The 12282-nt window shown below is 45.4% G+C and overlaps 1 protein-coding gene across 6 annotated transcripts in view; it reads right to left on the bottom strand.

Annotated features, from left to right (window-relative positions):
- The window catches only part of USP47 (ubiquitin specific peptidase 47), a 111807-nt gene that overhangs the window by 77431 nt on the left and 22094 nt on the right, over nt 1-12282 (bottom strand). For 2 of the 6 annotated variants that reach the window (XM_073604077.1, XM_073604073.1), the window contains exon 1: nt 7716-7994. The exons of the other annotated variants lie outside the window; for them this stretch is intronic. In XM_073604077.1, coding sequence (XP_073460178.1) covers nt 7716-7811 — 96 coding nt within the window. In that variant the 5' untranslated portion in view covers nt 7812-7994. Of the gene's footprint in view, nt 1-7715; nt 7995-12282 lie in introns of those variants that run through there. 6 annotated transcript variants of the gene reach the window in all.

Here is a 12282-nt window from a genome sequence, read left to right on the forward strand (position 1 = left end):
CTGCAAACTGCCCCAGTGTGAAAGGGGCCTTAGTGCTGGTACATGGATTCCTCTCCCTCTTAGAGACTGTTGCTATGGACTTCGTCCCTCCTATTAAGAGACTTTATTAACCACATTTATTTGATCTGTGTACACCTCCAGGGTCTCCCCTCAAACGAGCGCTGAGTTTATTTGTTGTCTGTGAAGGGGGGGGTAAATCTTCCGGGGGGGCAAGTGGTTAACGCCCAAAAGCTTGACGCACCTTAATGCATTTGCAAGGGTGAAGCATTTTTATTTTTTTGCCAAAATGCTGCCGCCAGGAGGAAAAGATGTCTAGGAGAGATGGGCAAACGCCCCGTATGTATGAAATCTTAGGCTGCAGAGCCAAGTGACTATAAATGCAGAATACATTTCTGGGGCGTCACTCCAAATCCGAATATCCCCTCCCCTCCCCCCCTCAGCACAGGTGAGAAAAATAAATCATTAACTGACAACTTTATAAGGAAAAAGGAAATACAATTCACACATAAAACACCTTTCTGTGTACAATAAACTGAGACCAGCCTGGAACCATCCACACCCGGGGCAGGACGCCAACTATTCCTCCATCACTGATCACATGACCACCATACCAATGATATGGATCACCCATAAGGACTATAAATCACAGCAGTCCCACACTGAGCACCCAGAAACTATTATCATGGCCCATCACCAAGAAAAGGTTTCTATGTACTTTAAAGGCTCAGTCCTCCTTTTCCAATAGTACATAGAGAGTCAAGTGTGTGTGTGTGTGTGTGTGTGTGTGTGTGTGTGTGTGTGTGTGTGTGTGGGGGCGGGGCAAGATTCCATCTAGCTCAGGGGTTCCCAATGTACAGCCCAGGGGCCACATCTGGTCCTCAGACTCACTGCAGGGATGGTCTCTGCTCGGGTTGTGGGACTTATTCTGGATACTGATATGGGTTGAGTGTGCAGCGCAAGTCCTGCAACCCAACAGAGTCCACATTTTCTCAATGCAGACCTGCTGCACCCCCCCCCCCCCCTCCAGGTAGATTCAGTCCTTTACCGATGTAAAGGGAGTCGGGGGTGCAGGAGGTCTGCAATAAAGCCAGTCCTTGAGAGGCACAGTACAGCAGGAATAGACAGGGGGAATACAAGTGTGGGAGGGGGGCTCTGATGGGAATACAAGCGTGGGAGGGGGGGCTCTGATGAGGAACTCTTGGCATATTGATCTGGTCAGTTAGAGGAGCTGCAGTCTGCGAAGCTTCCCTGCAACCACTTTGCATATATAAATATATATATATTTTCTGTACTTGCCAAATATGCTGCAGAAATCTCCCTCCACTGAGTCTGGCTGCAACTATTTTAACTGTGGGCAGCTGAAGCTGCTGGCTGTTCACTTCCTGGATTTACACAGACACACAGAGGCACACCTCCAGCTCTGCAGCTCTCATTGGCCCTCTTATGACTCATTCCCCCCCCCAACCCCCCCCTTCCTGGCAAACTCTGACAAGAGTGAAAGAGAGAGCTGTGCATGATGTCATAAGCCTAGACATTGAATGATGAAAAAAAATGACTGAAGTTCCGCTTTAAAGTAGCAGAGGGGGTTGTTAATCAGTTTCTGATGCTTTGGGGTTATTGAAATTAACAACAGGTGCATTAGATGGGCAAAAATGAGATGACCTCCAAAACAGGAATGGTTTTACAGGTAGAGGCCACTGACATTTTTTCCCCCCACTCATCTTTTCTGACTGTTTTTCACTAGTTTTGCATTTGACTAGGGTCAGTGTCACTATTGGTAGCATGAGGCCATACCTGGACCCTATAGAGGTTGCACAGACAGTCCAACTCCTCCAGGAGGGCACCTCAGTACACGCCATTGCCAGAAGGTTGGCTGTGTCTCCCAGCACAGTCTCAAGAGCAAGGAGGAGATTCCGGGAGACGGGCAGCTATTCTAAGAGAGCTGGACAGGGTCGTAGAAGGTCTTTAACCCATCAGAATACCGCTACCCATCAGAAAATGTAATAGAAGCGATGTTCTGAGCAAAAAATGCTTACTGCACATGCTCCATGTGTTCCAACATGGCCGCTATGCATTCCAATAGGTTTCCTAATCTGACAGAACACAAAGGCGGCAGTGGACATCTTCTTACACCCAGCAAAGTCTTCAATCTCACACTTATTTTAGCAGTAATAACTCACCTTATATACTGAAATACAGTATATATAAATATATAAAATAGTATTTCTAAAATCTGTGATACCGTTTTGATGTTGCATTTGAAAAGCAGCGACAAGCCTGCAGTCAGAAGGTGACATCAACCATCTTGGTACACCCCGCACTGCTCAGCACCAAACCCATAGTCATTTGGCGCCGAGGCACATTTTTCGACACCCTCACTCGGTCGCAGTGAAATAGTCTATTTCAGTATATAAGGCGAGTTAACTGCTAAAATAAGTGTGAAATTAAGGACTTTGCTGGGTGTAACAAGATGTCCGCTGCCGCCTTCGTGTTCTATCAAATTAGGAAATCTATTGAATCACATAGTGGCCACTTTGGAACGCTTAGTTTGTGCGCAATAAGCAAATTTTGTTTGCAACGTCACTTCCGTTGCACTTTCTGATGGGTAGCTGTATTCTGATAGAACACCGGTATCTGCTCCTTTGTGCAGGGAAGAACAGGATGAGCAACGCCAGAGCCCTACAAAACAACCTCCAGCAGGCCACTGGTGTGAATGTCTCTGACCAAACAATCAGAAGCAGACTACATGAGGGTGGCCTGAGGGCCCGACGTCCTCTAGTGGGCTCTGTGCTCACTGCCCGGCACTGTGGAGTTTGATTGGCATTTGCCATTGAACACCAGAATTGGCAGGTCCACCACTGGCGCCCTCTACTCATCTCAGGTGAGAGCAGGTCCACCATGAGCACAAGTGACAGACCTGAAAGGGTTTAGAGAAACTGTGGAGAACGTTCTGCTGCCTGTAACATTGTTCAGCATGACCGGTTTTTGGTGGTGGGTCAGTGATGGTCTGGGGAGGCATATCATAGTTACATAGTAGGTGAGATTGAAAAAAAAGACACAAGTCCATCAAGTCCAACCTATGGAGGGACACACAGACCTCTACAGGCTAGACAATAGCACCCCGACTGCCATTAGATATTGGGATGAAATCCCTGGACCCATTGGCAGACCCTACGCTGGTGCAGTGGGTCCTGGGTTCCTCCTGGTGTACAACAATGTCCGGCCTCATGTGACGAGAGTATGCAGCCAGTTCCTGGAGAATGAAGGAATGGTTACCATTGAATGGCCTCCATGCTCGCCCGACCTAAATCCAATAGAGCACCTCGGGGACATTATCTTTTGGTCTATCTGACGCCACCAGGTTGCACCTCAGTCTGTTCAGGAGCTCAGTGATGCCCTGGTCCAGATCTGGGAGGAAATACCCCAGGACACCATCCGTCGTCTCATTGGGAGCATGCCCCAACGTTGTCAGGAATGCATACAAACACATGGGGACCATACAAACTACTGAGGAACATTTTGAGTTGCTGCAATGAGATTTCAGCAAAATGGACTAGCCTGCTCCATTTTATCACTTTGATTTTCAGGGTGTCTTTGAATTCAGCTCTTTGTAGGTTGAGAATTTTCATCGAAGTGCCATCCTACATCCAACATATAAGGAGAAAGGAAGGCACAATCTAAGTGCAGTAAATTACAGGTTTATTGTAATAAAAGACAATTGGCAACTCACATGTGACAGTAAAAAACACTGGCTCATCAATATAGTGGTTGAGTTGAGAGTTGAGTTGCATCTTGATATAGCGCGGTCATTTACCCCGTAGGATCTCGACGCGCTTACAAACACATACACATACTACATACTAGGGCCAGTTTTTGAAGACAGGATCTGATTAACCTACCAGCATGTCTTTTGGCATGTGGGAGAAAACTGGAGTACCCGGAGGAAACCAACGCCAGTACAGGGAGAATATGCAAACCCCACGCAGATGGTGTCTTGGTCGATGTTTGAACCAGCGACCCTATTGCTGCCAGGTGAAAGTGCTAACCACTACACTGTGCTGCACTGTGGTGTAGGGGACACAGCAGGTTACCACAGTCCAGGTAGAAATATATTGGGATTTATCAGCTGACAAAGATGTAATCTGCTACACTTCGATTGCGCCCCTCATTTCTTCTCATCTGGTACTCCCCTCGAGGAACCCTAGGTTTCCACAGAACCCTGGCTGAGAATGGCTGCTATAGGATATAAGCACGGAGTCTACTGTAATCAAATCCAAGATGGTGGCAGCACTGGTTCTCTATGCTCCTCCATGCAATGCGGGCAGATCATGGCCGGTGGGAGGTGCCGGCAGGGTGCTGTAAATAGCTTCCCAAATACATCACAGCCCCCCCCCTGTACTCCTCAGTCCTGATGCAACAGTGGGCTGGCTCTTGGGATGAGTTATGCAAATGCCTTAATGGGTCAGTCTGGAGGGGTGGGTGTTCCTAGGCAGATGGCGTTTGTATACAGAACACCCACATATGATGCTGAGACTCAATGATTGAAAGAACTGAAATCCAAATAATGAAAGGAGCGAGCCAGGGGCAGTCAGGCTGGGAAGGAAAGCGGGTGGGCTCTATCTGCAGCTTCTAATGCACATTGTGAGAAGCTCACAGTGTGCAGTGAAATCAGAGGAAGCCATTTCAGTCCAGGACAGGAGCCGGAACAACTGTGCAAGACTGGAAGGAGAGGCCGGCATTTTATTCATATCAGCGGATAGAATATTCTCCGGTTGTTGGATACAATAGGTGCTCAACCTGTGGCCCTCCTGCTGTTGGAGAACTACAAGTCCCATCATGCCTCTGCGAGTCATGCTTGTAGTTGTCAGCAGCTTGCAATGCCTCATGGGAGTTGTAGGCCCACAGGGGTCACAGGTTGAGCACCCATGGATTAGACTCACTCCCAGAGTTCCATGATTGGCTGCCCCCCCCCCCCCTCCTCGAGGCTGTAGAACTAATGACCATATGGCCTTCCTAGCAATCTTGTCAGTCACTCCGCCCACAAGCTTGCGATTGACAGCTGGTTGTCTGACCTGCACCCAAAAAAGGAACAATGTTACGTCCAAGAATCAAGGAACATGTAGTTCAGACGTCAGGCGATTACTCAATGCATGTTCCTTTGCTGGAAGTTTGGAGAAGCGATGTGAACGAGAAAAGCTAAGAAAACTAAAAATACCTTTAGAAGCATTTAAAAAATGCAACTTAAAAATTGTATCTAAAGGGAGATGAAATTTTATTAAAAAGATCATTACATACAAATTTAAAGATCTCCTTTCCATAAATCAGCTTGTGGTTTAAGTTGATTGGCTCTTTGGGTGTTGCAGATAAAAAGAGAATAAGCCAGATCTGCGATGGAATACTCCTGTGAGGTAATAAATCTGAGATTAGACCGAGATTACACCCGCCACCAATCCGTGTTCACAACTCACCGGCTAAAGGTCATACAAGGAGCAGAGCTCGGCGTGATTACAGCACATGTGAAACGACGGCCTACCTCCTCATCTCCGACACGGCCTACTACTTCACGAATGTCAAGACGTGATAGAAGCTAGAAGTTCACCATTGGCTCAAGGCCTCAAGGCAATAAGGGCCAGAAGGGTCCCCAATAAAAATTTAACCAGGAGAGATTGAAGCGAACCTACACATAAAAAAGTTAATTGTTTAGAACAAACAGCACACCCTACTCTTTACAATGATCAGAATAGCAGAAAAACTGATCCCAAGTACATCGAGCGAACTAAAGAGTGGAATAGCAGATTGCAGAATTGGGCTCCCAGTGCTGGTATCTTTCCGTGCAGAGGATACTGGGACAGGATTTGGGGGGGTCCAGAGATTACAAGGAGCATTGTGAGATTTGGGGAGGGGGTGGCAGTTCCGGGGAGGGGGTGGCGTGAGAATTAGTGGAAGGTTACAAGGGAGGTTCAGTTTGAGGGATCCAAAGAAGTTTAAAATAAATCCAGGGAGGGTTAGCATGACGGGTGGGGGTCCAGGGAGGATAGGCGTGAGAATTGGGAGATCCAAGGCCTGTTTCAAGAAGGGTTAGTGTGTGAGTGGTACCAGTAAGGGTAAGAGAGTTACGAGGAGGGTTGGGGATCAAGGGAGGGCAAGTATGAGGGTTGTGATATCCACGGATTTTTTTCAAGGTGGGTTATTGTGAGGCTTACAAGGAGGGGCTGAGGATTCAGGGAGGAAAGAGGTGATAACTGGGAGGGTTGGTAGATCTGGGGAGGGTAAGCGGTGAGCGTTGGCAGAAGGGTGGCCGATCTGGGAGAAAAGTTAGTGTGATAGTTGAAAGACTCAAAAGGAGGGTTGGCATGAGTGTTGGTGGGGGTTACAAGGGAGGGCGAGTTTGAGGGATCCAAAAGAAGTTTAAAATAAACCCAGGGAGGGTTATAATGAGGGCTGGGGGTCCAGGGAGGATAGGCGTGAGAATTGGGAGATCCAAGGCCTGTTTCAAGAAGGGTTAGTGTGTGAGTGGTACCAGTAAGGGTCAGAGAGTTACAAGGAGGGTTGGGGATCAAGGGAGGGTAAGCATGAGGGTTGGGATATCCAAGCATTTTTTTCAAGGTGGGTTATTGTGAGACTTACAGGGGGGGCTGAGGATTCAGGGAGGATAAAGGAGATAACTGGGAGGGTTGGTAGATCTTAGGAGGGTAAGCGGTGAGGGTTGGCAGAAGGGTGGCCAATCGGGGGAGGAAGGTTGGTGTGATAGTTGGAAGACTCAAAAGGAGGGTTGGCATGAGCGTTAGTGGAGGTTACAAGGGAGGGTCAGTTTGAGAGATCCAAAGAAAAATTAAAATAAAGGTTGGGGGATCCGGGGAGGTTTGGCATGAGAGCTGGGGGTCCAGGGAGGACAGCTATGAGTACTGGGAGATCAAAATCCCATTTTAAGAAGGGTTAGTGTGAGTGGTACCAATGAGGGTCAGGGAGGGTTACAAGGAGGGTTGGGGCCAAGCATGACACTTGCGATATCCCAGGATTGTTTAATGGAGTGTTACTGGGAGGGCTAGCAATTCAGGGACAAAAAAAGTAAAAAAAAAAAAATGGGAGATCCAAGGACTGTTTTAAGAAGGGTTATTATGTGTGTTACCAGGGAGGGTCAGTGTGAAGGTTGCAATGAGGGTTGGGAATCAAGGGAGGGTTAACTTGAGGGTTGGGATATATAAGGATTGTTTCTTGGAGAGATAAAAGTGAAGGCCATGGATCCAGGGAAGGTCAGCATTAAGGTTGGGAGATCCAGGAATTTATTATTAGACAAGGGTTAGTGTTACAGACCGCTCCACATGATTGAGTTATTTTAAAGACCCCGCATTCTACATCTATTAAAAATTCTTTAAACGGAGCACCCAGGAGGATAAAGAAGGAAGTATGCAGACATCTTTAGGTGCTTGCCCTTAAAGTGAACTTGTCGTGCCTGTCCAAGAATATAAAAGTATCTTTTTTCGGTTTTGTACCTCTGAAATACCTTGCATTCTACACCCAAAGTCTGCTGTTCTGAAGACCAGTATAGATACTCTTGGGCAATTTTGCTTTAAACACCTTGATAAACAGGACAGGTTCACTTTGACTCAGTAAGTTAGATTTAGTAATGAAAACAAACAAATCTTTCAATAAACTTTTCAACACCACCCACAGAGAGAACAGAAATGTCTCCTAATCTTCAGGTCGCGACTCACCTGGCTGAGGATTCGGAATTCACCTTTGGATTTGGAGCATGACTGAAACAGGTTGACCAGGAACCTGATCATCGAGGAGCCCGAGCTTTGAGTCATGTGCAGATTTTTCAGCACTTTCCTTTATGGTAGATGCACCCTCCAGCCAGCTCTGAGCAGGCCACGCTGACATGGTTCATAGCTCCAGGGATCGTTCCTAATCCCAGGACCATGGAAGGGGGCCCGTAGCCAACGTCCAGCACCCGGCTAAATCCAAAATGACCGTCTTTTTTTTCTGTGACTTTATTCAGAAGTGAAAGTCACAACCACTTCCTGCTTTCTCAGAAACTTTCTTACTCAATTCTTATCAGTAAGACTTTGAGCTGCAATATAACATCCACTATAACCTACGTCACCTGGTCAAGGCACAGGAATTCACACTGCAAGGAAGGAGAATTAGAGGCCCCAACCACGAGAGATGTGGCTATAAAATGCCATCAATCCCAGCGTTTCATTAGAACATTATGGGGAACAATAAGGTCAGATAAGACTCATGTATACCAGCAGAGCTTGTCCACCAAATTTGACAAGCACCGGTGGAATTCAATTATTATTATTTAAAACGGTACTTATATAGCACCGTCAATTTACGCAGCGCTTTACATATACATTGTACATTCACATCGATCCCTACCCTCAAGGAGCTTACAATCTAAGGTCCCTAACTCACATTCATATACTGGGGCCAATTTAGACAGAAGCCAATTAACCTCCCAGCATGTCTAAAAAGTATATCCAACGCCAGAACTTTAACCACCCTTTGTGACCAGGCCATTTTATGCTTTTCAGCACTGCGCTACTTTAACTGGTAATTGCGCTATAAAAAAATAAATAAAACAAACATACTGAAAACTAGTGATGCACCGAAATTTCGGCCGTTGAAAATAGGGTTTTCAGCATTGTGCCGAAAAGAAAAAAAAAAAGTGCCAATAACACCTGGGATTTTACCGTGCTTATCAGAGGTCATGTGACTCAAAAAGTGCATCAAAAGCGCAACACGGATGCACTTTTTATGTGTTTTCAATGCATTTCAATGGGGAGGTGCATTTTTTTTTTTTAACAGACTGAATATGCATCAAAAATGCAGGATTTATATCTATATATATATATATATATATATATATATATATATATATATATATATATATATATATATATATATATATATATATATAAAAATGAGAGAGAGAGAGAGAGAGAGAGAGAGAGAGAGAGAGAGAGAGAGAGAGAGAGAGACACAGAGAGAGACACAGAGAGAGACACAGAGAGAGAGACACAGAGAGAGAGAGAGACAGAGAGAGAGAGACAGAGACAGAGAGAGACAGAGAGACAGAGACAGAGAGACAGACAGAGACAGAGACAGAGAGACAGACAGAGACAGAGACAGAGAGACAGAGAGAGAGAGACAGAGAGAGAGAGACAGAGAGACAGAGAGAGACAGAGAGAGAGACAGAGAGAGACAGAGACAGAGAGACAGAGACAGAGAGACAGAGAGACAGAGACAGAGAGACAGAGACAGAGAGACAGAGACAGAGAGACAGACACACACTTCAATACTGGGCACTTTTACCCCCTTCCTTCCCAGACCAGCTTTCAGCGCTGTCACATTTTGAATGGCAATTGCGCGGTCATGCAACACTGTACCCAAAGTTTTTATATTTTTTTTTTCCACACAAATAGAGCTTTCTTTTGGTGGTATTTGAGCACCACTGGAGTTTTTGCACTACAAATAAAAAAAATGTAAAAAAAGAAAAGAAAAATGTTGAAAAAGAATAAAAATAAAGAAAGTTTCTTCGTTCCCGTTACAAAACTTTGTAAACAAGTACATTTTCTCCTTTGCTGATTAGCACTGATGGACACCGATAGTCATCCCTGATGGTCTCCAGTGGGCATTCTCGATGGGTCTGCAATGATAATCAATGCACTTATTATTAGTGCAGCGCCCTCGCCCCCTGATCGGCTCTCCTCTACTTGCACCTGTCAGCGCGAAGAGGAAAAGCTGATAAACGGCACTTCCTGGTTACCATGTGATGAGCTGTGATTGGACACAGCTGATTACATGGTAAAGAGCCTATGTTAAAGGCTCTTTACCTAGATCAGAGTTGGGGTGTGTCAGACTGACACCACACCATTGATTGCAGCGCTGCACGCCCCTGCAAGCGCTCCTATCCAGTCGGGATAATACAACCACTTTCCCCCCATCATTTTGCTATTTGGCGGGCGGGAAGTGGTTAAAAAAACGTCAATTTCAGTTTTGGTCAAGTGCATCCTGAATGTTCGGTTTCAGCAACAGAATTTTCATTTCAGTGCACTATTACTGTAAATTTTGAAGAAAAAAAAAAAAAAATAAGATTTTCTACTTTCCGTTATAAAAACCTGTCCAATAAAATCAATTTTCTTCATAAATTGAGGCCAAAATGTATTCTGCTACGTCTTAAGTAAAAAAAAAAAAAAAAAAATTGCAGTAAGTGTATATTAATTGGTTTATGTGAAAGTTATAGCATCTACAAACTATGGTATATATACCAATTTGTGCAGCTAGACGCTACACTGCAATGGCGGTGATTAGAAACTTATAGTATGACTGGCTTGAAGGGACACCGACGTTGCAAGTGACACGAATGCAGTGATCAATGATAATATTATACACTCTGTCTCTAATGACACTGGATGGGAAGGGATTGCCCCTATAAGTCAGCCAAGGAGCTAACTGTGTGCCTAACAAGTGTAATGTATGCTTCTTTTACTTACTAATCTGGCTGTTTTTCCTCCCTGCTTTTCAGGAAGAACAGCCAGATCGCTGTTCCTATGTACACAAAGTTCTATGTGTTTGTAAACACACAAATCAGTGTGCATAGGAACAGCGATCCGACACAGCCAATCAGCAGGTTTCAGCCAAAATTATTGGCTGAAATCTCCTGCCAAACTCGTGGTGTGTCCAATCACAGCACGAGTTTGCGGGGGGGTGTTGGCGCGAGCCAAACCAGGAAGAGGTCCGTCACGTACATTTCCATGCCTGTATCTGCCATCCGCTCACAGTATATTTACTGCGGGTGGTTGGCAGGTGGTTAACCACTTCCCGTCCGTATGATGTCGAGGACTTGAAGTGGAAATATCTGGTTGATGAATGCAGCTACAGGAATCATCCGGATAGCTTTCTTTTTAGCCGGGCCATTCCTTACAATTTAATAAAAGCCATCCTAGCAGCAGATTAGCCACTGGAATGCTTTAACAGGCAGCAGGAGGGGGGCGCTGCTACCGCCCCCTCTTCAGGTTCTCCTGTGTGATTGGAGAGCTGAGGATCCGATCTGGCAGTGGAGTTACCACAGAGCTGGCCGTGTACTGGATGGTCCCCGGCCAGCTCTATGATCCTGGGAGGCCGGAAGTGACAGTCACCTCCGGCAATGGCAAACACAGATCAATTTTTTTTTTGATCTCATACTTTCTAGAGTAGAAAAAAGAGGTCTCCATAAAGAGGACCTGTCATGCCTTATTGAGGTTTACATCCCTTGTTATTGGAATTAAAGTGATGGGGGGGAAAAAAAAAAATGTTGAAAAAAACAAAAAAAAAACCAAAAAAAAAACAAAAAAAACAAAAAACAAAACAAAAAACAAAAAACAAAACAAAAAACAAAACAAAAAACAAAACAAAAAACAAAACAAAACAGTGTAAAAATACAATTAAAAAATATAAATTCATTTAAAGCGCCCCTTGCTCATGTTAGCTGTGTTATCATTGAGAATGTGACCTTTAGCCTAGGTTCACACTAGTACATGCGGAACGCGGCATGCGATTCGCACAGCATTCCTGTGCACATCACGTCATGTCTGTGCGATTTGAGCCATACATTTTGTATGGCTCAAATTGCCCTTTTATTTCCCGCATCGTGAACACCCATGCGATTCTGGAAATCACATTGCATTTTGCGCTGTTTCAAGGTGTCGTTAATCGCAGGGACGCCATGCGATTGCTATGCAGTGCGATGCGGGAAAATGCTGCGAATCTTGTGCGTTTCCCGCATCAGTGTGAACCAGGGCTCAAAGCCGACCTATAAAGCTGGAGTTTAATCTACTTATACTTGGTCCTCCCTGCCCTGCCCCCACACACACTGATGATATTTGTAATCAAAACTCTTCTAGTTTTATTACTCCTCACTGAGGTCATCGCTGGGTCTATGTGCTTCTCTATGCAGTGCATACAGATCATAGCGGGTGGGAGGGGCGGTACATGGCTTCCTGAAAACATCCCAGCCCCCCCCCCGGCCTCAGTACTGCTCCTAAGAGCCCTCAGTCCTGATGCAAACAGTGGGTGGGATCATGGGAGGAGTTATGCAAATATCAAAATGTCTTAATGTGAAGATGTCAGACTGGAGAAGTGTGCGATCCTAGACAGGATGTATTTGCATAGGTAACACGCATGCGATACGATTACTGATCCCTTACGACTAAAAAAAAAAAATGAAAGTCAATGAATGAAAAAGGGGCAGGGCCAAGGACAGTCAGGCTGCGGAGGACAAACTTCGATGATGCT

Source organism: Aquarana catesbeiana, linkage group LG11 (genome assembly GCF_042186555.1).
Source record: "Aquarana catesbeiana isolate 2022-GZ linkage group LG11, ASM4218655v1, whole genome shotgun sequence".
In the NCBI taxonomy this organism is placed as follows: Eukaryota; Metazoa; Chordata; class Amphibia; order Anura; family Ranidae; genus Aquarana; species Aquarana catesbeiana.